Genomic DNA, 26,998 nt, shown 5'->3' on the forward strand with positions numbered 1-26,998 from the left:
TAACCCTGAAATGTCCTGTTCCAGACATGAATGGGGTGCCATACACTGCACCCGCTCTAAGGCTCATCTCTGCACTGTGGTTGAGTTACTGGCTGTAGTAACAACACTGCTTTGTTCTGGCTTCTGTAATATTTCTGTTTGGCATCTTGTGACAGTGTAGAGTTGCAGTGACAATGCAAGTATCAGTCCCTAATTCCTGGCAGATTCCAGCCATAATTGTAGAGTCAAGGACATACATAGTAGGTGAGCCTTATTCACCTCTTGATTTCCTTCATAGCTTTGTAAACCTGCCTGTGTTCAGAAAGCTCACCTATAGCCTGGAAAAAGAGGCCCATTCCACTGCAGAAGTTCAGGCTGTGAATTTGGTGCAGTCTTGTGCATGTTGCAAGCCAGCAGTAAAGAAAAAGGTGGCTGTGCTAACAGCATCATATAAATTGCAGCACGTAAAAATCATTGGAAGGTGAGATCATTCCTTACTGAACTCTTACAAGTTAGCATCGTTTACTAGGATTTACAATTTGAAGCTTGAAGAGTACTTAGAAATGTAGAGGGACTGCAAAGACAATTTAACTGTAGAACTTTTTATTGCAGCACAGCATTCATGGTTCTGTAGTTGTAATGACAGGATTGTTTGTAGCTGACAATTGCAGGAAACTTAGTTTGACACAGTCATGAGAGTTTTCTGTTAAACAGTATGTAGCACACTTTAATATCAGATTGTGTTGTGCACAATTAAGCATTTGTGCATGATGCAAGATACTTTGGAATAAAATACGATTCTTTCTATAAAGCTTCAAGAAAGTTTGCTGGTCTTACATTTTCCTAATCAATGTGGCTTTGTACCACTAAGCAACATTCTGGAGCGTGTTTTGTGGCTCTGAGAGCAAGTGCCATGGCACAGCTCACATCCCTCTCTCCTCCTTTCAGAAGTGTAGTCATTAACACAGTCTTCCAGGAGCAGCCCCTGGCTGAAGTTATCCCCTATAACCGTGGGTGTAGAGTAGGGAAGTATCAGTGGGCTAAGCCCAAAGGGAACCTGCTTCCAGTGGGAGGGTTGAGTTATTTCCTGGGTCTTATTTATTTACTGGCAGAGAAGTAGCCAGAGTTGCCAAACTGGGCTTACTGCATCCTGGGAAGAAACTGGAGTTATACGTAGAAACACCGACAGTGTTCAACAGGTCTGTGTTGGTGTAGGCAATGAAGTGCTAGTAGTTGTAATGCTGGAGGAGGTGCTTGGCTGTTGCTGTACTGGGTTTCATAGGTATAACTGACTTCAGGGAATTTCCTACTGTAATTAATCCGTGTTTTCCTCAAGAAAACAACTTTGTTGAGTGTTCTTTTCTGGAAATCATGGTAATAAAAATAAGAATTGCTTCAACTTGTGTAAACTAAATTGTTAAAAATCTCGTCAAAAGAATAGATTTGCATTTTAAAGCATTGTAGACTCATTAAAATTCTTCTCATGGATAATTAAAGAGAACTGGATTAAAAGGAAAGTTTAACAGTAAGCGGCTCACAGCACTGCGACATTTCAAGCATGTTAAAATCAGAAAGAAACAGCTTTTGTGACTGTAGTCTCCTCCTCTTGTATTACGTGTTGTTTTTTCCAACAAATAACCAGTTACCGTTGGTTTCTTCTATTGTCCCAGTTGCTTATTTATGCCTGACCCACACAGTTCTTCAGCACATTTGTGACCAGCTTCAGAGGGTGTGTCAACATGCCTAACAGTGGGGAGACTCTTAAGAAAAATCTACAGGATGAAAATGGGTAAAGTAGCTTAATTATTTATGTTAACACACTGATTTTTGGATTTTTTGGAACTTCACTTTCTCTTCTATTATCCAGTGGATCCATGAGGACCTTACATGCCTCATAGGGACTCATTCTGATGCAAAATTGGAATTATTCTTGAATGAGATGTAATGGTAATGAAAATTCTAGATGGTTTTATTCTATGCTGACTCCTAGTTTGGCATTAGTCCTAACATCTTAGTTCAGTATGAACTGTGTTGCTTACATCCTGTCTGCAAATATCAAATTGTATTGTATTCATTTTCTAGCACAGAGGCTCTTACCCCCAGAAGTAGGCTCAGCAGAAGTTTGTGCACAGCAATTCTTACAAAAAGTGTACTTAATTCCTGTGGCTCAGCTACTCAGTGCTCAATGAAAACGTGGAATACTAGTTGAAAATACTAGCCAGCTGCTGGAGTACTGTGCTCCAGCAAATTAAATTATTAATGTGAGATTGCAGGCCTTCTCAAATAACAGAAGATAGCAAAGTTCTGAAAGTCAAGAAGAGAACACTCACGCTGCTGAGACATCCCTTCACAGGTCTCCAAAGATAGAGCAGTATTGAAAACTAGATGTTCAGAACTGTCTGCTCTGCACATGCTACCATTCATGTCATGTGCTCTGAATTGACTGGAAAAAACCATCCTTGTTGCAGCTATGACTGTAAGTCTTCCCTGCAAAAATGGAAGGGATAAACTTTAGGTGGTAATTTGCCTTTGTTATTGAACACCATCCCATCAAATGCAACAGAACTTAAACAGATAACCCATCTCTTACATCAAGGAGTGGGGAACTTAGTTTCAGAAGAGTTTATTTTGAAGTTGGTAATACTTTCTTACGTGAAAGAAACCATCTCAGCTGCTCTCTTTTTTTTGTCCATGGCAGCAGAGTTTTTGAAAATACTTATTTTAATTATAGAAGAATGAATGATACAGGAAATGTTTTAATTTCTACTTATTTTGTCAGTATTGCTGAGTAGTAATTATTGATTCCCACAAATATATCAGGCACACATTCAGTTGTTAAATCTAACTTCACCTTGATTCAGGTAAGAGTTTGCGTGCTACATCATTTGGAAGATTTGCTTGATGTGATTGGATTTCTTGCTTCTGGAATGCTGAAGTATTTAATACTAAAATTGACAATTTTTAATGCACCTCAAAGTTGTAAGACAGTTTGCTTTGTGATCAGTAAGGTGTATGTATACTCTGATGTGTGAAAGTTAGAATTGTCAGTAAATCAGTAGTAATGCTTCTGTTTTAGTCCATGCATGGTCCTACCTGTCACATGCTTACTGCAAATATGGTGTTCTGGGTTTTCACTGTTAAAACAACAACAACAACAACAAAAGTACAGAAAGAATGTTGAAACATACAGAGGTTTACAAAATAGGATGTTGAAGTTTCTTGAATATTCTTTATATTCAATAAAAAATGTGCCTGGTGTGTGGTTTGTTCCTGAAATTCTAAGGAAAGAAGATCAGAGGCTAGAGCGCTGACTGCTTTCCATGCATTCAAATTCCTTGCCTTAAATACATTGTTTCTTGAAGAAGTCAGTGCATAGTTATTGTTTTCTAAGTCCGCCTGGAGTAGTTTGAAGTTGGGTGAAGTTTCTGTCTTCCTCCTGAAAGCAGGATTTCAGGTGAGGAGAACCAGACAAAGAATATCAGATTCTAGCAAGATGGGCAGAGCTAGAAAGAGCTTTTGTAAGGCTGAAATTCAGTGTGACCTCAAAAAGGAGGGAGAGAGGAGGTAATGAGTTCAGCATGACCTAACTGCTGGAATCCCTTTCATCTGCATACTTCTCAGCTGTCTGTAAAACAAAAGATCAAAATATACAAGTTGTTGGTTTTTTTGTTGTTGTTGTTGTTGTTTTTTGCAAATACAAATCTGCTTAAGGTGTGTGCCAGCTGTGGCTTACAGCAAAATGCCTTTCAGCTGTTATCTTTTTCTTCAGTGCTTTGTTCTTCATTAAACTTTTGTGTTGCTTTTAAATATACTTGAAAAGTGAAAAGAAACTATATTAATAACTTGAGAGGCTGTTATCTTGTGCAATCTGATTGTCAAATCAGCTGAATGTTTTTGCAAGAGTAGGTGCATGTTTGCACTGATTTGTGGCCCCCTTCTGAAGTCTCACAAGGAGACTGAAACTAATTAAAACCCAAATCTAACCAGTTCTTTAAGAATAAAGGGAAATTTTAAATAGAACAATAGGGAAAGTCTTACAATATTGCCCCAATTAAAAAAGAGGATTAATTGGTAAATAAAACCAGTTATAATAGACAGCGATGCCCCTGTAAAGGACTGCAAGGACCTCTCAGCTGCTTAAGATAGGAAAAATTTTACATGTAATACAAAATTAGGATTTGAAACTAATGTTACGTGCTGTTACTGTCCTTCTTTTCCTTATGCAGCAGAACACAAGGAAATATTTCTTAAATGTCTGGGGTAATAATTAATAGATCTCAGTCAGGAGATATAGAATTTCCTATTTAGCTATTTATGTTGCTTACAGGTTTCTGTTTATCTGATGAGCTATCAAAGCTTTGGCACTGTGTAATGTTGATTTAAATTGGAGTGATTTCACCATCTTTGTCTCAATCTCTGACAGATGTGTGAGTCTTAATTTATTTTCTTGCGCTCCCTCCTACCTCCTTCCCAGAGTTCTGTTTTAAAATGATGGACTCAGCACTTGCAAGACACAAGAGAAAATGGAAAAGGATTACTCATAAAACAGGATCTGGGTGATGTTTAGTCGCTGAAGTTTCTGAGCAAAGTGCCAGGATCATTCAGGTTTTCAGAAGTACCTGTAGGTAATGTGACTGCCTGTTTTTTTGCTGAGTAAATAATTATCGGGTGATTACTTAATGATTTTATCTTGAATGAAAATGGCCCAGTAATGCCTGACTCCCAGTAGAAAGTGCTTTGGAATAAGCAAATGCAGACCCAAAACACACTGCCAGAAGCAGCTCTGGCATAGGCTAAAGTTGGTGGATTGCATAAGGATTGGTTGTCCTGGAAATCAGGTAACAAAAGCTGGGGGGGAATAAATTCTCACTGACTTGAAAAGGCAGAAAGGTTCTGCCATGGCAAAAAGTCCATGTTTTCCAAATCAGCCTCATTTGTGTATTTCAACTAAGGTTTATTTTCAATTGGGAAAGACTAAGGCAATGAAATCTGTGACTTGAGGCTACAGATGGGATCTTCTTCAATAGAATGGTACCTCCAAATTAAATCCCATATTATGTCAGGAAATGCTGTTCAGAAAACGTTCTTGCTAATGGAGTTGTGCAAAAGTATGTTTTGATTATCTCTAGCTGGACAACACTGTGTAACATGAACTCATTTTGGTCTAACTGGCATGCCAAAGTGACCTATCAGTTCCTGTGTGTGCCCTGCAGAGGTTTCTGTGTATTAGCTTTGGGATCATGCTTCTGTTTGTTTGCCTAAGCAAACAAAAGACAAATAATTTTTTAAATAGATGGATGAATTTGGGAACGTGCTATGCCTACACTCATAACCTTACATGATGTATGTAGGGTGCCAGTCTTAACTGTAACAGCCAAAGTCCAGATTTCAAAAGCACCTTGGTTGTGATAGGGCATCTTAGCACCTGTATGGGAAATGTTGAGTCCTGGCCTGAACCACTGATTGAGCACCTGGGGAAAGGACCAGTCAGCCCTGGAAGCACAGGTGAAGGCAATGCAGCTGTGCGTCCAGAAGGAGTGGAGCCTGGCTGCACGTCTCTTAGACCTCATTGAAGGGCTGACTGGCACTGGGGAAGGATCTCTTCCTGGGGATCCCTCCTTGGTGGAGTTTTCCCCTGCGAACCTGGAATCTTCTGATACAGGTGAGCAATCTTCTTCCCTTCCTTCGTAGCACCTTTCTATTGTGCCAATCCTTCTGTCATTACCACTCTGGTGAAACGGCTTTTCCCATCATATTGATCTGTCCAACTGTTACAGCACCAAACATAGTTCTGCAGCACGTTTTCTCCTTGCAGCAGTATAATTAACAAGCTTGTGATTCAAGTAGTCCCACAGTGTTGTTTCAGTTTTACTCCAAGAATGCCACATAACATAATTTTTATAGTCTCTAATTTTTTAAAAAGGTTAGCACCATAGAAAAAGTTGAAGTATCAAATGATATTAAGAACTGTATTCTTTCACTCTGGAGTGACAGTTCTGTGTAATAGTGATGTTCTGAGCAATAAATTGTTGATAAAAGAGAATTTTGCACCTTCCAAAAAGTCTCTCAAACTGTTTAGTTGGCTGAGGCAGGTAACAGCTGCTTTGCACACAGTGTTACAAACTTGGATGCTTCTGAACACGTTTGATGTGTAGAGCTCCTCAGATGACATTTGCATGTTAAAATGCTACCAGGGTGAGTCCAGAAGTTCAAATTTGCTGGTTGATTTTTTTTTCACATTACACTGCTAATGTTTATGGAGCAAATTATAAGCCAAACCAGTATCTTAGATCTTATCTGGGTGGGAATAAGACCATAAGGGATTTTTCCTTTGCGAGAAATGGTTACTTATGATTATTTCAAGTTCTGTGTAGTCTCACAGGAGGTTATTCTGTTAAACTACCAATCATATCCATTTTCTTCTGAAGGCTTTTTTGCCATTATAGGTAAAAATAACATTCAGTTATCTTTTAACTAAGACTTCATTTGTCTTACTTTACTAAAAAAGTAAGGATTGAAAAGTATTCAAAAAATAGTTAAGTTTGCACTAGGTTTCTGCTCGCAAAATGCAGTTTTTCTTTCAAATGGGAACACATTTGAGGGTTAAGTGTTTCAAGTTGACAGACATACTTCTAATTGGTTTTAGATGCTTTTATTTATTTTTATCATCAAATGTACCTTCTTGGACTGTTGCTCTGTGTGTTACACTTCTTTAAGCCACCATTCTCCCACACGTCAAACAGATTTACCTTTTCAAATACAGTCTAATCCCCCTCTATATTTAAATTACTCTGTTTCTCATCAACATCCGCCACCGCCCAGCCAGTGACTATTTCCAGAGCCTAAGTCTCTGTTTATTGAACAAGCTCTTTCATGTTTTGCCCCATTATGCCATTAACAAGAGGAGAAACATCCTCACAGGCAAGCTTAGTGATGATGCCTTATTTTCCATCAGCTGTTTTTGCAACCTGTGCCTTTGCTCTGAGACAGCGGGGAAGAGCTGAGCAGGGACTGCCACTTCTGATGAGTGAAGAACTGCAAAAACAGCTGTGTTCTTCTGTAGGAGCCTGGCTTGGATGAGGCTTTCTTAAAATATGATTTTGTTGTGAATAACAAATAGTAATAAATTCTTGGATTGTGCCACATATCCATATTCTATAAGATGGAGTTGTTAATGCAAGATACAAAATACTGTGTGACATAGTGCTTGGTCCCACTGCTTGCTATTTGACTGTGCTGTGTTTAACAACCACTTTGGAAGTTGCTTGTTACTTTTTTTTGACAGCTGGGAAGGGCATTGTTTGGATTTTCTTTTTCTGCATGAAGTTACTGTGTTAAAGAGGATAAGAACTTGAGCTTCACTCAGGACTCCTCCATTGTTCTGAGGGAGGAAGTGATGATCCAAAATTGTTCTCAGCCTCTGAAGGCTGCTAATTCCCACCCATTGTTCTATTTAATAAAGTCAAATCAAAGTCTGCAGGCTGAAGCCTTCATTGAAGGAAAAGTTCTTTCCATACATTCAGACTACTAGTATCAGCTATGGCTATTAACTATTAAATATAGACGTTGAGAAACTTATACATTTCACTGGGTCATATTATTTTAATGCATCAGATTATTCATCAATAACAATATGATTTTTAATATTCTGTAGTGCATTACTTTAGGCACTTACTCACTTTTATGTATTCCTTTGTTATTTAGATTTTTTGCTTCTATACTTTGCAGCATGTTACTTTACAAACTTTGAGTTGATATTATCTGTTTAAAATTTTATTTAAATTTAAACCAAGGAATGTTAATTTAATCCATGCAATAATCAGTTGCTTGATGCAGGTTTTGAGAAATATGTTGTTATGAACTAAATCTCATTCTTTTCCTAGTTTTAAAAACAAAACAAGAAAAGACCACCAAACCCTAATCTCATGCCTTCACAGGTATCAACAGTGATAGTTGATAACAAATGTGATATGAATATGCTGGTAATGTGGTCAAGGTTAGGACTGATCATCCATTCTTTATACTCACACAGCTGATGTCTTCTGAGAGTCACATTTACCATCTCCATCTTGTGTGTTCCATGATGTGGAATCCAGCATCCTCTCAGTAAAATACAAATGTCATCCTTACTGACTGAAAGTTTTTCCCTGTCTAACCTGATTGTAGAGCATGCAAAAGAGAGACAAAGTGTTCTTTGTTCACCTGAGCTGTATATTGGTTTTCCTGTTTGTATTTCTTACTTTTTTCCTGATGTAGTTCCACCCCCCCCCCCCCCCTTGAATATATTGTATGTGGATTGCAGTGGATCCTCTTAGTACTCCTGGAGTTACATTTTTAACAATTCTCTCTTCTTTCAGAAGAATGGCTGATGGACAACCTGTCTGCAGAGATTTGTTGGCTCATTCTGAAGACCAGGAACAAACAGGTAAGATGTGAAAGGAAATCTTTGGAAATTGAATTCTTTTTTAGAATTTTTAGTTGTAATCTTCATGTCTATGCTAGCGAACAGACTGACAGTTTTTCAGGGCTGGGATAAGAGGATGCAGCTGGAAAATAAACTCAGGTGAATCAGGGTAAGTGAAAAAATGTCACAATCACCAAGGTTGGAAAAGACCTACAAGGTCATCCAGTCCAACCATCCACCTATCACCAATAGTACTCCCTAAACCACGTCCCTCAACACAAAATCCAAACATTCCTTGAACACCTCCAGGGTCGGTGACAAGGAGCTTTCTGTAAACTTGCATAAATTCAGTTAGTTTTTGTCTGTATTTGTGACAGTTATTAGACAAAAGTAGAAAGTAGCTTGATCTCCATCAAATTCGCACTCACTGTGGTCTTAGCTTTAGTATGACAGCCTGCTTGCCAACTCTTAACTATGAAGGATTTGGCATAGAGTGCAATAACTGGAGGCTGCAGAGTAGTATCTATCCTCTGATCAGTCCTGCTCTGTGTTGTGGCATATACATACTAATGTAACTTTAAACCAAGAGCAGTGTTAAGTAAAAAAAAAAAAAAAGTGCAGTGTTTCTATGTGGCTTAAGGGAAGTTTAGAGGCAGAACGTAGCCAGCTTCTTTGGAAAGTTTGCAGCCCTGAAGGAGCTCCCGTTGCCTTGGTGAGACAGCTACTGCTATCTGAATTTGCTTGTTCAAACAAGTTGTATTTGTACTATGAGACAAGTGGAGTAGTGACTGCAACTGGATCCTGAAGAAATGATAGCTATGTGGTAGATCATATGCAGATCTACATGTGTATTCACACACACTTGTATTCATATGTGTGTATAGTCTTCAAAAAATACAATTCTTTGATTCACAATTGTTTTCTTTTGCTGGATTTTTTTGAATTTTATTTTAGTTGGAGTGTTTGAGTTTTTTGTTGTTGTTCTCTTTTTTAACAGTAGAACTAGTAGGCATCTGCACTTTGAAATTTTTATGGGCAAAGGTGGCAACTACCTTTTATTTTCAGATGTTTCAGAGTGTTTTATTGAGTTATCTGACAACATATTGGATGTGTAGGTTATTACTGAGGCTGTAATTCTACAGAGTACTTATTTGTATGCTCGTGAAGATTCTGACCTATTTTTCTAATGGCATTTATCTGGGACAATGGTTACTGCCACCAGCTATCTGCCTTGCTTGTCTCCCAGAGGTTACTGTTGGCAGGAGTTTACAGTAATATGCTGGTCTGTAAACCACAGTGCTCAGGAAAGAATGCATGTGCCTTTCAGCCACTCCTGTGTAGGTTACTATGGACTCTGTAAGGGAGGTGGGGTGAACAGCTAAAGGTGGAAGCCATTCCAGCTATTCCATCATAATTTTCTTGTGATCACAAGACACTCTCTGCTCATTTTAATTAAGCAGTTCCTTTTTTTGATCTTAGATACGTTTCTAAATTGATGCATCAGGAGCTTACAATTGAAGTTAGTCTTTATCTTTTATTTGACTTTGAGAATCGGTGGCACTACCTGCTAACCATTTAAATGAGGAGTGGTGTTCTACTTGGAAGCACCTCACAACTACACAGATGATTGGTATGGAGAGGACTAAATGTCAAAAATGTGATATATTTAGCAATACCCATGCTGTTGTGTATGTGAATGGAAGGGAGATTGCAATGCTTTCTAGTTGTGAACTGTCCTTTTTTTATGTTCTCTGACTTCAGATGTAATTTTGTCTAATGAAGACCTCAGGTTGTTTTGGATTTTTTTTTTTTCTCTATTCTTTTCCAGTAGGTTTCCACTCATTCCTATGGAATCAGGTCATGTTTTGGTTTTCCTGATAATGTGCATATGAATCCAGAATAGTGTCATTCTGAGCAGCAAGCATTATATTGGCCTTACATCAGTGTAAAATTAGATGAGAGCTTCTGTGCTGGCTATATGCTGATGAAATTGCAAAATAATTTATTGGAAAAGACATCTGGAGAGGAGATAGTCTAGCTTTTTACTCAAAGGTAGGCTCAGCTACCTTTGCTTTGTTCAGCTGAGTTTTGAAAATGTCTGAAGATGGAGATTCTTCATTCTCTTACTTCCTGATCTTGATCTTAGCCACCTCCATTGTGAAATTAATTTTCTTCCTCTAGTAAGATGTTCCCTTGTTGTCTGTTGTCTCTTGTCCTTCTGCTGTGTGCCTCTGAGAAGAGTATCTTTTCTATAACCCCCTGCCATCTGTGTTAGATTCACTGAACTCCTTGAGAGGCTTCTCTTATGTATTGTGCTCAAGCACTGTGAACACCTGAGTCCTTCCACTGGGCTCCTGTCAGTTTGTTACAACCTATTGCTTTGGGACTTCCAAAGCTACATGCTGCTCCAGGTGTTAGCTCACAGGTACTGAGTAGGGGGACATAATCACTTCCTTAGATCTGCTGGCTGTGATCTTGCTAATGCAACCCAGGAATTAGCCTTTCAAGAGTGTAATACTGGCTCTCATACAGCTTGATTGCCACCAGGAACCACAGGGATTTTTCCGCTGAGCCAGTGGTGCTTGTTCTGTGTGCTGACTTACCATTTATCACTGTTGAGCTTTGAGGCTTGCATCAGCCCATTGCTCCGGTTTGCTTGAGTCCATCAGAAAGGCAGCCTCACCCTTTGGCATGTTGACCAATTCCCCATATTTGATGTCATTTTTGAAGCTGGTGAGGGTGCATTCCATTGTCCAAGACAGCAATGCAGTCATTAAAACAGTATCGTTTCCAGGACTAACCCCTGAAGAATGTTGCTTCTAATTGACTGCTGGTTAGACTTGGAAATACTGACCACTGTTCTCTGAGACTAATCATCTTGCCAGTTTTTCATTCACCTGATACTCCAACTTCATCTTGTCCAAACCCTCCAAGTCTGACTGCTATGGGAGGCCTGGTTAAAGACCTTGTTAAAGCAAATGACATGCCGCTTCTTTCTTCCTCCCATCTACACAGCCATGGTGGAAGTCAATTAGGTTGGACAGACTCCAGGCCTTGGTATATCCATTCTGGCTGGTCTCAGTCATCATTTTATGCCCCACAGTGATTTCTAGGAGGGTTTGTTCTATAGTTTTCCCTGAGGCGAGCCAGATTGCCCTGTAATTACTTGAATACTCTTTCTCTCTGGTTTTGCAGATGATTGTAGCGTTTGCCTTTTTTCTGTCACTGGGAATCTCAACCAGATTGCCATATTTTTTCAAAGGTGGTGGAGAATGGGCTTGGGATGACATGGGACCTGATCTCTGATTGTGAAGAAATGCATCTGGGGCCACGGACATTTTTGTATATGTCCAGTTTGCATGTGAGGTTCCTACTTTGATCTTTCTCTGCTATTGTGGGTAGAACTTTTCACCTTCCACTAGGCACAGAAGCCTTAGGAAGCCTTTCAGTAAAGACCAAGGGAAAGAAGGTACTGATTACGTCATCCCTTTCCAAGTCCTGTGTCAGTAAGCTTCTCATTATATCCTCGGGTCTTCCTTTGTTTTTTGATGTGCATGTTGAAGCCCTTTTCTCGTCCCTCACTTAACTGAATTTGAACTTTCTCTCTATGCCTGGACAATGTCTCAGTAGTGATACTTCTCTTGATTACACCCTCCACACACCTGCATTTTGGTGCTTCGTAATCAGTTTTAAGAGCATTATTGTTGTTATGAAGCTTATTTTATACACAGTTTATGAAGCTTATTTTATAACCAGTTGTTTGTTCTACTACACCACTCCCTCGTGTCAGTTTGCAGAAGCATTTTTTTGAAGGGTATTTTATATCTCTGATTCACTGTGGTAGCAGTTTACTACATCTGCAGTGCAATATATTTTCTTGTGACTGAAAAATGTTCCCTTTTCATTTACTGGAAAAGGTGAAAACATCTGTGAACTAAAACATTAATATGGCTTGTTTGTTTTTGTAAGTTAAAAATAGTCCAGCTATTTCATTCAATGTAAAAAAAATAATAATAATAAAAAAAAATTAGAGTGTTTAAAGCTACAGGTTTATCATGGAAAATTGATAATATAGCAGGATTCATCTTCCTGCCCTAACTGAGGGTAAGGTAAGCAGCAGGAAAAGATGTTGGTTTGCTTTTGGAAACAAACAAACAAACAAAACACTCTGTATGTATTCTGACTCATAGGAAGCTCTGTACCTCTTAGTTCAATCTGCTCATTGACATGAGAGAAGTTTGGTGCAGATGCCAAGTTTTCTGACTCCAACCTGTGTGTAAACACTCATCTCCAGTTTTCACTGAAAAGAAGTTTAGCTTTCAGGGCTGAAGACATGCTGAAGGGGAAAAAAAAAAAAGCGCAAAAAACAAGAAAGGTAAGAGGAGGAATGATGTGTTTGTATTGTCAGCAGAATGTAATGGCATCACAGCTGTGGAATCTGGGATGATGACTGTCTATTAAAAAAAATGCCTCCAGCAGAGAGCTGAATGCCTACACCAGTCATTAGAGCAGAGTGATATTTTGTAGGAAGTGGCATGTAATCAAAACAATGTTGTGTGAGTTAAAAACTGAATGAGTTTCAAGCAGAAATTAAATCATAGTTTCTACTTTTCAGGGCATATCTATGGCCTATCAATTTGAGCTGAGGTCAAATTACTAAGGCTGGTATGGTTAGGTTGTGGTTGGATTTGATCTTTAATGTTTTTTCCATTGAGTAGTTCTATGATTCCATGATTCTATGCTGCAGGGACAGGAGTGGATGGGACTTAGAAGTATAGAATATCCCAAATTGAAAGGGACCCATAAAGATCATTGATCCTGGCTCCACAAAGCACAACTCAAAAGTCAGACCATATTTCTGATAAGGGTCTCGGGGATTCAAAATTGAGTACCTGATTAAAATCTGTGTTGTTTTTTAATTTTATTTTATCTAATAAAACGTGTTGTGATTTGGGTTTTTTGTTGTTTTTTTTTTTTGTTTTGAAGCAAATACCTTCTCACCATCTCTAAGTGAGTTACCGAGGAAATAAGCCAAGGTTGAATATTAGTGAACAAAGAATCATTTGAGGGTACAAAGTGTAGTGCAGGTAGAAGAGTTACTGGAAGAAATAGGAAAGGGATAAATAGTCCACTCTGATTGCTTGCTTCTATTGTGGTTTTTTTTCATTATGCTCTCTAAATCTACAGGTATATAATGTATCATAGTTTATTTAAAAGATCCTTATTCTGATTTCCTCTTAGGTTTCAGATGGTGAGTTCATTTCCAGCTTGGACATTGCAGTTTAGCTTTCAGCTGCTGGTGTGGCAGGACACCTATTTTGCTTTTCCCAAAGTATATAATCGGTCCATTCAGTGTTTAGCCAGGCATTCCTTCCCAGGCTCTTTCTGAAAAGACTTGAGCCCTCCACTTAATGTCCCTTTGCATAGTGACAACAGAGCATGTTGTTCACTTTCTGCTGTTTTTACAAAATCTGTGGGAGAGAATTCTTAAGGATTTTTTTTTTTTTTTTTTTTTTTGCTTTTTATCGAGATTTAACAACTATCTTTAGATGTAAGTTTTACCCACGAATTCATGTGAGTACAGATACTGAATGAATGTGTAAATGGATATTCCATTACTGCATATAGTGTGTGTTATTAAGGTGACTTGCTGAGTCTCTGTGACACTAATTCTGTTCTTAGTCTGGATATAAATACATTGTCCACCAAATGCCTGCACTGAGAAGACTGTCATTATACAACTTCTGTAATGTTATTTGAGGAATAATACTAATGTTTTCAGTTCACTTGGAGAGACGCTGTAGAGTGTTGTTTTTTTTATTATTTTATTTAAATAATATGGAGACTAGAATGTTGTAATTTAGCTCTTTGTGGTGTGATTTTTGTTTTCAACAGAGCACTCGCCCACCTGTGCACACCTACACCTGTGATCCCTCCCATCTTTGTTGATTTAGAAGCCAGAACATCAGACAGTTTTTCATCTTTGTGACAGTGTGGGAAAATAAGTATTTGTATTAGCAATAGCTTCCTTCTCTGACAGGTTTGTTTTATCTTCTTCACACCAGGACTGGGGTTAAGTGCAGAAATACCTGCTTTGCCCTCTCCACTTATAAAACGTTCGGTGGGTGCCACTGTTTACACTGTGGAAGTCTTTCTGTCCATTACTTAGCGTCTTCTATTACTGTTTGTTTTCTGAAATACCTGGATTTATGGAGCCTTTTATCCACTGACCTTAATTCACATGACAATATTGGGTAAGGCTCCACACCTCTCTTTTAAAATTGTTATATGCAATTCATACATGAGAAAATGAAGGCAAATTGAGATTAAGCCTTAAGATTTGTGTTTATTGCTGTCACTATTAATTTCCTGACAAACAGAACAAATACAAGACTGTGTGTCAGGATCTGAATGCAACATAATATGAATCAGGAACAGTAATCTCAGATTGATACAATCACAGCTTTTATAACTCCTTTCACTTTCTGCATCAGGGCTTGTATCCTCTTGTCTGGGAAGGGATCAGAAAGGTAAATCAACTGTTTTTTCCAAAATGATGTCCACATGCTGGGATACAGAATGAGAGCAGTGAAATTTTTGGAGCAGTTTCACAGAATTGTGAAAGCAAAGTAGACTGGCTGTGCTATTTTCCTCCTTGGTAGTTATACCTTGTTCAGTTGATTAATAATCTGATTTTCTATTGTCAAGTTACAAGACTTTTTGCTGCAAAGAAGTTTTCTAAGTGAATATTTAAGAGCTTACAGTAGCTTCATATGCCTCTGATTATCTGTGCAGATAGGCCTAACTTGAGGGAGGCTGCAGGTGTGTCCTAAAGCAGATCCAGATATGATGGACATATACAATGTATATACAATATATATTTTTTATATATATATAATGTGTATAACAAGTGATGCACAAGCAGTTGCTCACCACCCTCTGACCGATGCCCAGCTAGCCTCCAAGCAGTGGAAGAAAGTGAGATGAATTCCCACCCCCTCCAAAACTCCTTCTGCATGATATCATATGGTACAGAATATCCCTGTGGCCAGTTTGAGTCAGCTGTCCTAATTCTGTTCCCTCCCAGCTCCTTGGGCCCTTCCCTGTGAATAGGCATGGCTCTGTGCAGCACCACTTAGCAGCAACTGTCAACACCACTGTGTTATCAACATTGTTTTTCTCCTAGAACCAAAACATAGCATCATACCAGACACTCTGAGGAAAACAATTCTGTGTCAGCTAAAGCTGAGACAATCAGAAATTTCAAGAAGTTGTATTTTGTTATGTTTACTTCTTACAAAGCTGAGCTATTTTGTCTGATTTTCTTTTTTATTCCACTTCTCTGTAGAATGTTTTTAATGTTTATGTTGAAAAATATTTCTTACTTGGAAAGTAAATCTAAGGGGGAGAATGTTCTTGTACTGTTTCTTTCTGAAGAATGGGAACTAGCAGCTATTTGTCAGGGAAATTATGTTGGTTTTATGTTTTGGTTCTCTTTTTATGAATTCACCTGAATTTTGCGAGTTAACTAGCCCCTAAATTCTCTTAGAATTGTATTTGTATTAAGTCTGCTTCCTGCTGGGTTTGCAGCAGCAAAGTTGCAAGCCAAAGTCTTTGAGGCAGTCATTAGCTGTGAATGCCAGGGACTGCTACAGTCCTTGGCGCATCCATGAAAGCCAAGTGACATAAGGTAGTGCTCCCTGCTTGAGTCCTGTCCTGCCAAGGAAGCAGGAGAAGGATTAAAAAAGAGCAAATGACTGGGAAGATAATTAGAATGAGGGAGACAAGAGAAGGAGGCAAAATATGAAATAGGGCAAGATGGTATTAAGTGGAGATGAAGATCTATATGTAGGTTGCTCCAAAAGTAATATTCCCATGGAAATAAATAGGAAGCTACAACAGAAACAAAGAGCACAATAACACTATTTGTGGGAGCAAATTCTCAGCTACAAAGCACTCTTTTTCAGCACAGTCACTTCCATTAGCTGTGCATTTTCACCAGTGATGAACAAGAGCCTGCCTGCCGTGCTTGTATAAGTCTGCAGTGGGGGGGAGGTGACCTACTGTTGCTGCAGTACTTTTCAGTAATGTACCCTCACAATGCTTTCCTTTCCAGAGTCTTTGTGGACTTCCTTTGCTGATGGCAGAGTCAGACTGAGAATAGATAACTCATGTCCGCAGACTCCCATAACAGTTCATCAGATGTTCAAGGAGAGCCTCGAAAAATACGGATCTCTTAATGCTTTGGCCAGCAGAAAGAATGGAAAGTGGGAGAAGATAACTTTTTCAGAGTATTATTGCTTTTCGAGGAAAGCAGCCAAGAGCTTCTTGAAAGTAGGTACAGAGAGCAAAACCAATTCCCTTTTCTCTTTGTCTCCTTAAAAAACGAATTTCAGAGGTTTCTTTTTTCTTTTTTTTGCCTTCTATTAACTGAAGATTGGCAGACATGTTCTTTTTGAAATAATAAAGATACACATAGTTTTGGTCTAAGGGATAACAACATTGCTGCCATTGTAAGTGTAAAGCTGCTGTTTCACTCAAGTGTAGGTACAATGCTCAGCATAGGGCTTTAAGGTTAAGAGAAAGATAGGTGGAAAAAAAAAAAAAACAACACTTTGTCAAGATGAAGAGCAATTCAAAACCACTCTGAGCAGAGGCTAAGGCTAGCTCTCGTGATGCTTCTGTCCACATTGGAAAGGTCTGTTTTTCAGGCCTGTCCCACTAGCAGAGCTTAAGCAGGCAGGAGGGATGGTGAAAAGTTTGGATGATGTTTGTTATTGGCAGGTTCCAGTTTTGCCATGGCATAGAGCCGGGGGTGGACGTGTCTTGTCAATGCTGGAATAATACAACTTTCCATTATTTGTATGTGTTCTCATTTTTTGTGATATATGTTTCTCTCCAACATGCCTATATTTATAACCTTATGCATATTATCTTCAAGCTTGGTCTTGAGAGATTCCACAGCGTAGCAATCCTTGGATTTAATTCTCCAGAGTGGTTCATCTCAGCTGTTGGAGCTGTGTTTGCTGGGTATGGTTATTTACTTTGCTTTTGTGTAGGAATGTCAAGGTTTCTGTTTTGCTAGGTTTAGAAATTTGGGAAATTAGCACTTGGTGCCATATCCTGGAGGTTGTGCTGTAGCTGATGAGCATGTTCAGCAACCTCCTGGAGTCTCATAGCTCTCAATGTTATCTGGATTAGTCGTAAGTGAAACCTGTGACAGCTGCATAGTCTTTTGTCACTAGAATGTGGGAAACAGATAAGACTCCCCATTTTGTGATATTTGTCTACAATGCAAATATTGCAATGTAATTTCAAGTGAGCAAAGCGACAGCTGAAATACTCACTAGCCTAATTCCTTGTCTGATATATTTTTTAATACAATTTAGATTTTACCTCTCAGTTTGTTCCTGTGACAGTGAAATTCAAACTGATAATTGCATGCAGCTAGAACAGAAAGAGGACAAGTGTTTTTTAACCACTTTCTGAGCTAACTCCACTGTAGCCTTAATCAGGCAAAAATACTGAATCCCAGTCTACAGCATCTTCTACTGAATTGAGTTCAGGGATTTGTTTTGCATATATTGTTCATGTATATCTGAAAACTTGAAACAAGCATTACAGCTGTGATAATGTGTACTTCTACATCTTGATACCCCTCTCAGCTTTCATCTGATATCTTATTATTTGCTTTCTGCATATTAAATACATCTATGTGTGCATGCATATAAATATAAATGTTTCAATATATGCATAAATATATATATACAAATTTTGGACCCAGAGGAATTGTCACAGGAATATATACAACCAATTCTCCAGAGGCCTGCCACTACATTGCTTATGACAGCAAAACCAACATCATGGTTGTGGAAAATCGGAAACAATTGGACAAGATAATGCAGGTATGAGGTGGCTGAGCAGTTACTTATAAGCCATACTTTCCACCCTTGTTGATGCTATATTGTTCCCAAATCCCATATTTGCTACCTGTATCATGGAACCTTTCATGGCAGAATAAGTTCAGAAGTCTGGCGTCTGGCATGGGTAACCACAGCAGCAATGGTCAATCTTCAGTTTGGCCTTGCCCGGGCCTTGATATGTGCTCTTGATGCAGTAAGAGAGAGCGTGCTGAAGAGCCTTTTTTGGTGTAATTAATAGTTAAATCTTCTGGCTGAGAACAGTTTTTCTAGAGCAGACTCTGTATCTTCTCATCTTTTTTTAAATGAGATGGTTAGGAGTTAGGGGGAAATACTTGGCAGAGGAGGGAAGTGGGAGGTTTCTTCTGTGAACCCAATTACTGTTTTGGCAGTACTTCAGTGGGGAAAAGTACAAGATATGAATAACAAATTATAATAATTATTTTTTAAAATCTAACAGATCTGGAATCGTTTGCCACACTTGAAAGCTGTTGTGCTATACAAGGATTCAGTTTTGGAGAGACATCCAAATTTGTATACGGTATGTGAACGCTGGAACAGTTATTATTCTTAAGGTATTAATTAGTTGATGAATTTCTACTATCTTTGATCTGTGGAATGTCTGCCATTCAGAATGCATTGCTGTCTTCCAGCAAATGTATTCAGAAGCTTCATGAGTGTATTCTGTTTAGCTTACATGTAACTTGATGTTTGATGCTTGACAAATAAAGCTACCTTGCTTAGCTGTCTTTTGTGTTAATGTTGGTTTGTTTGTTGTTGTTTGTTTTTCAGTTTTGATTAACAGAACACCTGTAGGCTTCTCAGGTGAGAAAGTGAGCTCTTACCGTTCTAAAAAAGTTGTCTGCCAGCTCTATTCAAATCTGAACTGTGGTAGTTGCACTGGATGCAAGAACATGATAACACCTGTCCTTTTACAGATGACATTTACATCTCATTTGCACCAAACTTCTGGTGTCAGGCAACACGTGAAGAGAATGAACTGCAGGCTACATAAAGAAGGTCACATTTTCTTAGCATGTGCAGAATCTTCAGATCACATGGCGAAAATAAAGCAGTAGAGGGGACAAATTCAGGATCAGAAAATTGAGTAGTAGAAGCCTTTACCCTAAGCAGAACGTATTTTTATAAAAATATTTTTAGTATATTTTAAAAATGTAATTGAAAACAGTTATATAAGAATACAAAAATCCCCTTTTTAAGTGCACTACAGATTATCAGAATCCAGCCTGAAAAATGTTGTAACAGCATCAAACTACTTACATTATTGCACCCATAGCATGCTGTTTATAATCCACAATGTTACAATACTGTACATACTGATATGGAATACTTCTACGTTTGGTACAAGAAAAACAGAAGGAGATATTGCTGCTTATATTTCCTAGTGAAAGAAGTAAGGGCTGGCAGATAATTCTGGAACTGCACTTGCTGAAACCTCAGTGCTTGAGATTTTTGGAAGAGAGAATTAACACATGTTATTCTGTTACACATTAACACAGTTTATTCTGTTACTGAAAGATACGTTTGAAATCAACCCTGTTCAGGTGTGTTGGACATATTTTCTCGGCAGAGAGGGGTAGCTGTGAGGAAGTCTGACAGTTGCCATAGTTTATATTGTGCAAAGGAGAAACTGGAGATCAAATTTCCAAAGGCAGAAATGATTATTTAGCATCTTTGATCTAAAGTACCTAAACCACATGGCATATGATAAAAGGGACTGCCATTTGACAGCTGAGATGTAATGAGCAATTGCTGCAGTAAGGACAGAGTTCTAGTTCTCTTATTAGCATGTGTTTCTAGAAGGCAGACGTGGTCAGTAGTCTTTGTGGTTGTTTGTACCTTTCGTAGTCTGAAACAGGAGTACTCACTGTTGCAGGTACTGTTCCATAAACAAAGCCTAGGCAACAGATATACAGTGATTAACACGTTCTGGTATGAGAAGACAGTAAGGTCAGGAAAGTAGGAGCAACTGCTAAGTCATGCAGAAACAATTACACCCTTGACAACACCAAACTTTCCAGAAGCTAGTTAAATAAATAGAGAATTCTGTGGGAAGAGATAATGTGTGATGAGTCCTTTACTTGCTCTGGAGCTGTGCTTTGTACTTACTTTCTTCCCAGATAGCTGATTTGGTAGAAGAAAGTATAAAACTTGGGACTGGTGGTTAGAAGCATCCTAGGACAATATTGCTACCCAAGAAGAGGAAGTCTAGCTGCCACAGAGGCAAGTTATTGCAACCTTAGTAGCACACTGCCAATGGCAAGGAGAGGTTTGAAGGAAAGAATGAACTCCCCCTCAGGCAGAGGGAGAGATCTTGACCTCTGCTGTCCTTCACGTCATTCCCTGTACAACTTTATGATCCTAGATACGGCCTCAAAGAAATCGTGAAGAACGGAGATGCTGCTCTATCTTGCTCTTGGATAATATAGTTCTGTAGCACTGTTTGAATGACCTGATCTCGATGGAAAACTGACCTTTTGTTACTGACTTCCTTAATTTTTATTATAAACTAGTTTTCAGTTAGCACTGAGATCAACAGCATAACTAGCAGGATATTAGGTACACATGATAGATGTGTCCTAGAACAACCAATGAAACAACTAATGAAGTGTAGAGGACAAAGCTCATCGTGCTTCTCAGACCACTTTGTGCTGCACAAAAGTCCAACATCATGAAAGGTTTAGTTCATTCCAGACTGAAGCAAATTTGAATGGAAGCTGTGATCAGCATCATATGTTCTGTTTGCTGTTAAACAACAGGGAATTTGGGTAAGCATTCATACATCTAGCTGATGCTTTTGCCCAGAAGCTTTCATTCTTTTACTTAATATGTTTATGTAATGGACAGAGAATTATAAGTGGAATGTTGTAAGTGTACTTCTAAAAATGTAAACCCAGATTCTTTTGAATAAGTCATTATCGTTCTGGATGTGAGATAGTAACTGAATTGTATTCTCTATGACTTCTACATAGTATGCATCTTGGATGAGGGAATAGTAATACAATGTCTTTTGGAGATGATGAAAAGTCTCATAGCAGCATAATTTCAGATAGTCTGTGTGCGGCTTGCACATAAAGTTATACAGTGTTCTCACTGAATTCTTAACGCAGACAGCTTCTGGGGAAACCTGCCCTGGAATTGTGTTCAGAGAAAGACATTGACATTTTCTGCCTTTTTTTTTTTTTATTTTTTTTTTTAGACAGATTCAGTAACTTCATGTTTTTGACTTTTGACTTTGATATCCTATATCCTGTATTTTCTGTTGCATGTTCTAGATGGAAGAGTTTCTGAAGCTGGGAGATGACATATCTGATGCTACTTTAGATGACATTATTAACTCCCAAAAGCCAAATCAATGCTGTGTACTAATATACACATCAGGAACAACTGGGAAGCCAAAAGGAGCTATGCTGAGTCATGACAATGTATGTACTTCAGACTTTTCCTTGAGCACAAAAAATAGCAAAGCATGAGGATACATGTTCTTGTGTTTTGAAAAGACTGCTACATAGCAGAAGACTTTCAAGGGTCTAGTTTTGCAACACAGTGTATTACAAAGCAACATTGAAAATGCAATCAGCTGGTTTTGATAATGTATAAGCATGGTGAAAAATGAAACTCCATTCTAAGTAACACTTCACAAGTTTGAGTGTAGTTTATTATGAATATGCATTTTGTTATCCACTGTCATTTCTCTTAAAAGAATGCAGAAGCAATTACAGGTAGCGAGCAATGTATGTAATCAGCACAGAAATATCTTGAAGGAGAACATAGTGGACTTGATAGACAAAAAGGCTGACCTGGCATTGCAAATTCTATGCTCTTCCGTCTCAAAAGAGTCTGGTGTCATTTCCACATTAGCTGCCAAACTATTCCTGGCTGATGATCACAAACAGGCTATTTTTATGTTGACCAACAGTGGAAAACATGCCTTGCCTGTAACTGTTGCTGCCTTCTTTAGTCAAAAGAAGTGTGCCACTGTCCATCTGTAAAAACCAATGCTGAGTCGGTCACGGGCACTCATGCAGATCTGCTATGAGTGTGCCTGCGTGCTGTGAGGCTTTGGAGGATAAAGAAGCTGAGCAATCTGTACAGACATGTTTCAAGGACATTCCACTCTGCCTACTTTGTTTAAGTGTCTGATAGCTGCTTGACCAATGCTGTCGCCTAAATTTGGAGTGGCCTGTCCTGACAGCATGCTGCTCACTAAAAGCTTTTCTTGAGAATCTCGACTTTTCTTAGGCAAAACATACTCTCAAGATAAACTTCACATTTATTTTGAAGAAAAGGATATACTGTGATAGCGAGCATTGCATGTGATTTGTATTTTTTCCCCTACCACGTTGAAATAATTTCCTTTGAGCATCCCAGCCTCGCTAGTTTAGATTATTTAGACTCCTTTAAGAAAGTTGTTTCCTTCTTTCTGTCATGGACATATGTTCTTTTCCTCACATCCATGCGTATATGTGGGTCTTGAATGCACTACATTCTGATAACAAATATATGTATACGTTGCATCCTTCAACTTAATTTATCTTCTCAGATAAATTAAGAAGAATCAGAAAGAAAAGGGGGAAACACTATACAGTTTCACTAAGAAGTCAAGCAGGAAATCTTCAGCGTTATTCACACATGCACTTCTACTTGTATGTGTGGAGGAGGGCCTCTGTGAACCATTGCAGTGAATCTTCTGGAGCAGCAGAACACTGCTGCTATCATCCTTGTTTTAGGATGCTTAGCCATGTTATGACAAGTAGAAGGCAATTAGTTTGTTGCAGTTACTTAACTATCCTGTGAGATCATTTATCACTGAGTAAATATTGTTATTTAGCAGGTAGGCATTTAGATGCATGCTAGTGAAGAAGTGCCAGTGTGATAGGAAGTGTGCACAGGAGGAAATCTGCAGAAGGCTGATCACTTTTTCTCCTTGTCCATCTAGGCCATGGCTGCCTTCCTAACTGTGGTAGAGAGGTGTGGGGAGTTGGTAGTGTTCATAAACCAGTCAAGCACATTTACTTCTGTTATATGCAAACCTTTGTTGCTATTAGTTGAGTTCATGTTGCTTTTGACTGAGTGGCACCAGAGGAATAACAACCTGGTGTGTTGTCAAAGATGGCAATGTCTTCAAGTTCTGTGAGCAGATTCTTCATAGCTGTATTAGCATATCATGAAGATCCTTAGTTTATGTTAATAGGAAAAAAAAAATGTTATTTTTTATTTAAATAGATAACTTGGACGTCAGCACATTGCAGCAGAGCAGGAGATATGCAACCTGCAGAGGTCCAACAGGAGTCCATTGTCAGTTATCTTCCACTCAGCCACATAGCTGCACAAATCTATGACCTGTGGACTGGAATCAAATGGGGAGAGCAAGTTTACTTTGCTGAGCCAGATGCTCTGAAGGTATCTGCCTTGCACTGCACCTGATTAAGACTGCGCTTTTCAATCTAGGAAAACATCTGAACGAGGAAACGTGATCTTAGAAGAGGCACAGAAGATGAAGATCGAGAGTCTGTTATTTTAGGAATTACAGAACAATAAAATCCATTAGACTCACGATCCAGTGCTCTAAACTCCATTTACTTCTGTGGTGAAATTGCGTAGAAAGAGTCTCTTTTTGCAGTTAGGAGTGTGCCTGGAACTGATTCCTTGCCTGTCCCCACATAAAACTCCTAACTGACACAACGGAGCTTGAGAAGAAGTCAGTTCCAGTATTTTCCCTGATTAAATAGCTAACTTAATTTATGCTCACAATATTCTGAATGTGTGTGTAAAATTTGTAGTCTAGATCAATAAGCTTCTATTTTAGGCAGACAAATGTGGCTCTACTGTGGAAGAAGTGTAAGCAATTTTTGGGGGGAAATGGAGGCAGAATGCAGACTATATCACCAAACCTTCTATTCAGTGATGTGGACCTTCTGCAATGCTTTGGAATGATTTAATGATTTTAACAGGGCAGCTTGATCAACACACTAAAAGAAGTGCAACCAACATCTCACATGGGAGTTCCCAGAGTATGGGAGAAAATCATGGAGAAATTAAAGGATGCTTCTGCTCAGTCAGGATTTGTGAAGAAGAAAATGCTGTCATGGGCTATGTCAGTGAGCTTAGAGAGAAACCTGAACTGCTCAAGCAGGTATGTATTGTCATGAGAGAAGTCTCCAGCATCCTGAAAGTAGCTGTTTGTAATAAGCTCTTAAGCATCAATGATACTCTCTACATATATATAAGTAATACTTGACTTAGGAAGAGAGCAAATACAATGTAAGAGGGAAGGTGCAGTTATCAATTACGGGAGACTAATCATAAAACCAACCTCCATCTTCCCCGATAACTTATTGCCTAACTGGGAATTGAACTGGCTGGTTTTCAGCTGGGGGAGGTCCTGGCTGCTTACTGGTTTAAGTAAAGGGCATGAATTTGAGTGAACTGTGTGAAAAGGGGAAAATTTTAATTTTGGGGCCACCCAGATATCAAGTGCCTCATGACAATTTCAAGTATGCACTATGGGAGCAGTAATGCTTAATGCAGACAAAAACTCACAGACTACCTCAAACCCCTGAATTCTCTGAGCTCTATGTTATTATATAAGCACATTATTCTGTTTTTCTCTGTAAGAGTGCATAGGGACTGAATGTTGTAAATTCAACAATGAATTGAATTCACAATTCTTCCTGTTCCAAAGTTCTTAAGATGGGACACAGTGAAGTATGAAATGGCTTACAGAATATGAGATTCCCAAATATGTGGTGCATTGATGGCAATTTTTTTGTCTGATCTTTCAGCTTCTTGAAAGAGTCTTGCAAATTTCTGATTTTGGTGGTATTGGTTCTCAGAGATTATTTTAACTGATGAAGAATCAGGAGTACAAAAGCATTGTCTAATGCAATATGGTTTTGTAGATGCTTTCTGAATTAGCAGTATTCAGAAGCTATAAGAGTTGGTGTTCACTTGCAGTGAAAGACACAATAAATGAAGAAATGTTACCTGTTATTACTAATGTGAGTCTGTCAACTTCCACACACTAAGGACAAATACATATCTAAAAAAGCCCTGCTTCTGATTTTGTTTTGCTAACTATATGACTTCATCCAACTTACTGTCTCTTCCTGTTTCTTGTTTTCTACTCAGCAGTGACTTGAAACAGTTCTGGACAAGGCTAGCAGACTACTTGGTGCTTGCTAAAATACGCAGTGCATTGGGTTTTTCTAGCTGTCAGAAGCACTTCTGTGGTGCTGCTCCTCTCAATACAGAAACACTGTATTTTTTTTTGGGTCTGAACATCACCCTGTATGAAGCCTATGGCATGAGTGAGACCACAGGCCCACATTGCCTCTCAGGGCCGTATAACTACAGGCAACACAGGTAACTTTACAGTTATTATTATATTTCATTGTATCTATGAGAAGTGTACTACTGAGTTCAGCAAAGATGTTATCACTTTGAGGTCAGAAACTGAACCTCCATAGCATGCCAAGTCAAGAGCAATGAAAATTATCTACAGCCTTTTCTGCAGAACAGTTACTAAATGGAATGTGCAGTGTAGCTCTGACCTATGGTAGGATAACTTTCAAAATGAAACCTCAAAGATACAGAGAAGGAAAGAGCAGGAAGCATGAGCAAGATAGCTGAAAAGTGTCTACACATTCTATTGTGTTAGCCCCAGTAAGTTGTTATTTCATTCCTTTCAAACAGTTATAGCAGGGTGTTACTTACTATCGCTTACATTTTGATGGACTCAGGCAGTTGGTATTGTAGATATCCTATCAATATTAAGTATTTCAGTGCTCCTTGTGTTTTCCTTCTTTTCCCCAAAAGCTGTGGTAAACCAGTACCTGGCTGCAGAGTGAAATTAGTGAATGAAGATACAGAAGGCAATGGAGAAATCTGTTTCTGGGGAAGGACTGTTTTCATGGGTTATTTAAACATGGAAGACAAAACAAAAGAAGCCTTTGATGAGGATGGGTGGCTGCATTCTGGAGATTTAGGAAAACTAGACAAGGATGGCTTTCTCTATGTCACTGGAAGAATTAAAGGTAATGAGGAAAATCTTGCATCACATTTATAATAACTATCCAGCACTGTTCAATCATATATCAGATGTGGCGTGTCTCATTTAGTGACTGTCTTTTAATCACAGCTGCATTAATCTAACAGAAAGTAAAATAAGCTTTCCAATGAGGAAACCATGGTGTTCCCTACTCAGGAAAGGTTTCCTTCTAGTTTTTAACAGGTGCAGATACCTCAGTTCCTACAGTGAGGCTGTCCATCTCCCAGACCTTTTTATTATTAATCACAAATAATATAAAATCATAATGCAGGCTTAGTGTGTCGTCTTTGATTCTAATGATCCTCTAAGCTGTCCAGTCTCCTTCTGGATCTTGCTCAGTTGTCTTAATTGCACACTAGAATGTTAAGATGGTAACAGCAGGCAACTCTATTATGTAACAGTCATTGCTGTAGATGTGAGCTAGATTCCTCTGCTTTTTTGTGATACGTTTACAGAGAATAGTATTGAAATTTGAGAGCACAGGAAAATAAAGCTGGGTGCTCTTACAGTGCATGGCTTGAAGTCTCACGTGAATAAAACTGGTCGTTGGTTACTGAAGTACTCTCTCAGAATATATGCTCATAGAGTCAGATTTGTCATAGATGTGTAAAGTCGAGATCTAAA

General features: G+C 38.6%; 1 protein-coding gene across 1 annotated transcript in view; it reads left to right on the forward strand.

The window, feature by feature from the left end:
* The window catches only part of ACSBG1 (acyl-CoA synthetase bubblegum family member 1), a 35,378-nt gene that overhangs the window by 3,229 nt on the left and 5,151 nt on the right, over positions 1-26,998 (forward strand). Inside the window, exons 3-13 of the mRNA XM_090148692.1 lie at positions 278-1,768; positions 8,337-8,404; positions 16,500-16,717; positions 17,325-17,413; positions 18,168-18,288; positions 18,764-18,844; positions 21,600-21,749; positions 23,551-23,727; positions 24,279-24,460; positions 25,456-25,689; positions 26,143-26,360. Of these exons, the coding sequence (XP_090004818.1) occupies positions 1,719-1,768; positions 8,337-8,404; positions 16,500-16,717; positions 17,325-17,413; positions 18,168-18,288; positions 18,764-18,844; positions 21,600-21,749; positions 23,551-23,727; positions 24,279-24,460; positions 25,456-25,689; positions 26,143-26,360 (1,588 nt within the window). The 5' untranslated portion in view covers positions 278-1,718. The remainder of the gene's footprint in view (positions 1-277; positions 1,769-8,336; positions 8,405-16,499; positions 16,718-17,324; positions 17,414-18,167; positions 18,289-18,763; positions 18,845-21,599; positions 21,750-23,550; positions 23,728-24,278; positions 24,461-25,455; positions 25,690-26,142; positions 26,361-26,998) is intronic.

This window comes from Phasianus colchicus, chromosome 12 (genome assembly GCF_987193195.1).
Source record: "Phasianus colchicus chromosome 12, bPhaCol1.hap1.1, whole genome shotgun sequence".
In the NCBI taxonomy this organism is placed as follows: Eukaryota; Metazoa; Chordata; class Aves; order Galliformes; family Phasianidae; genus Phasianus; species Phasianus colchicus.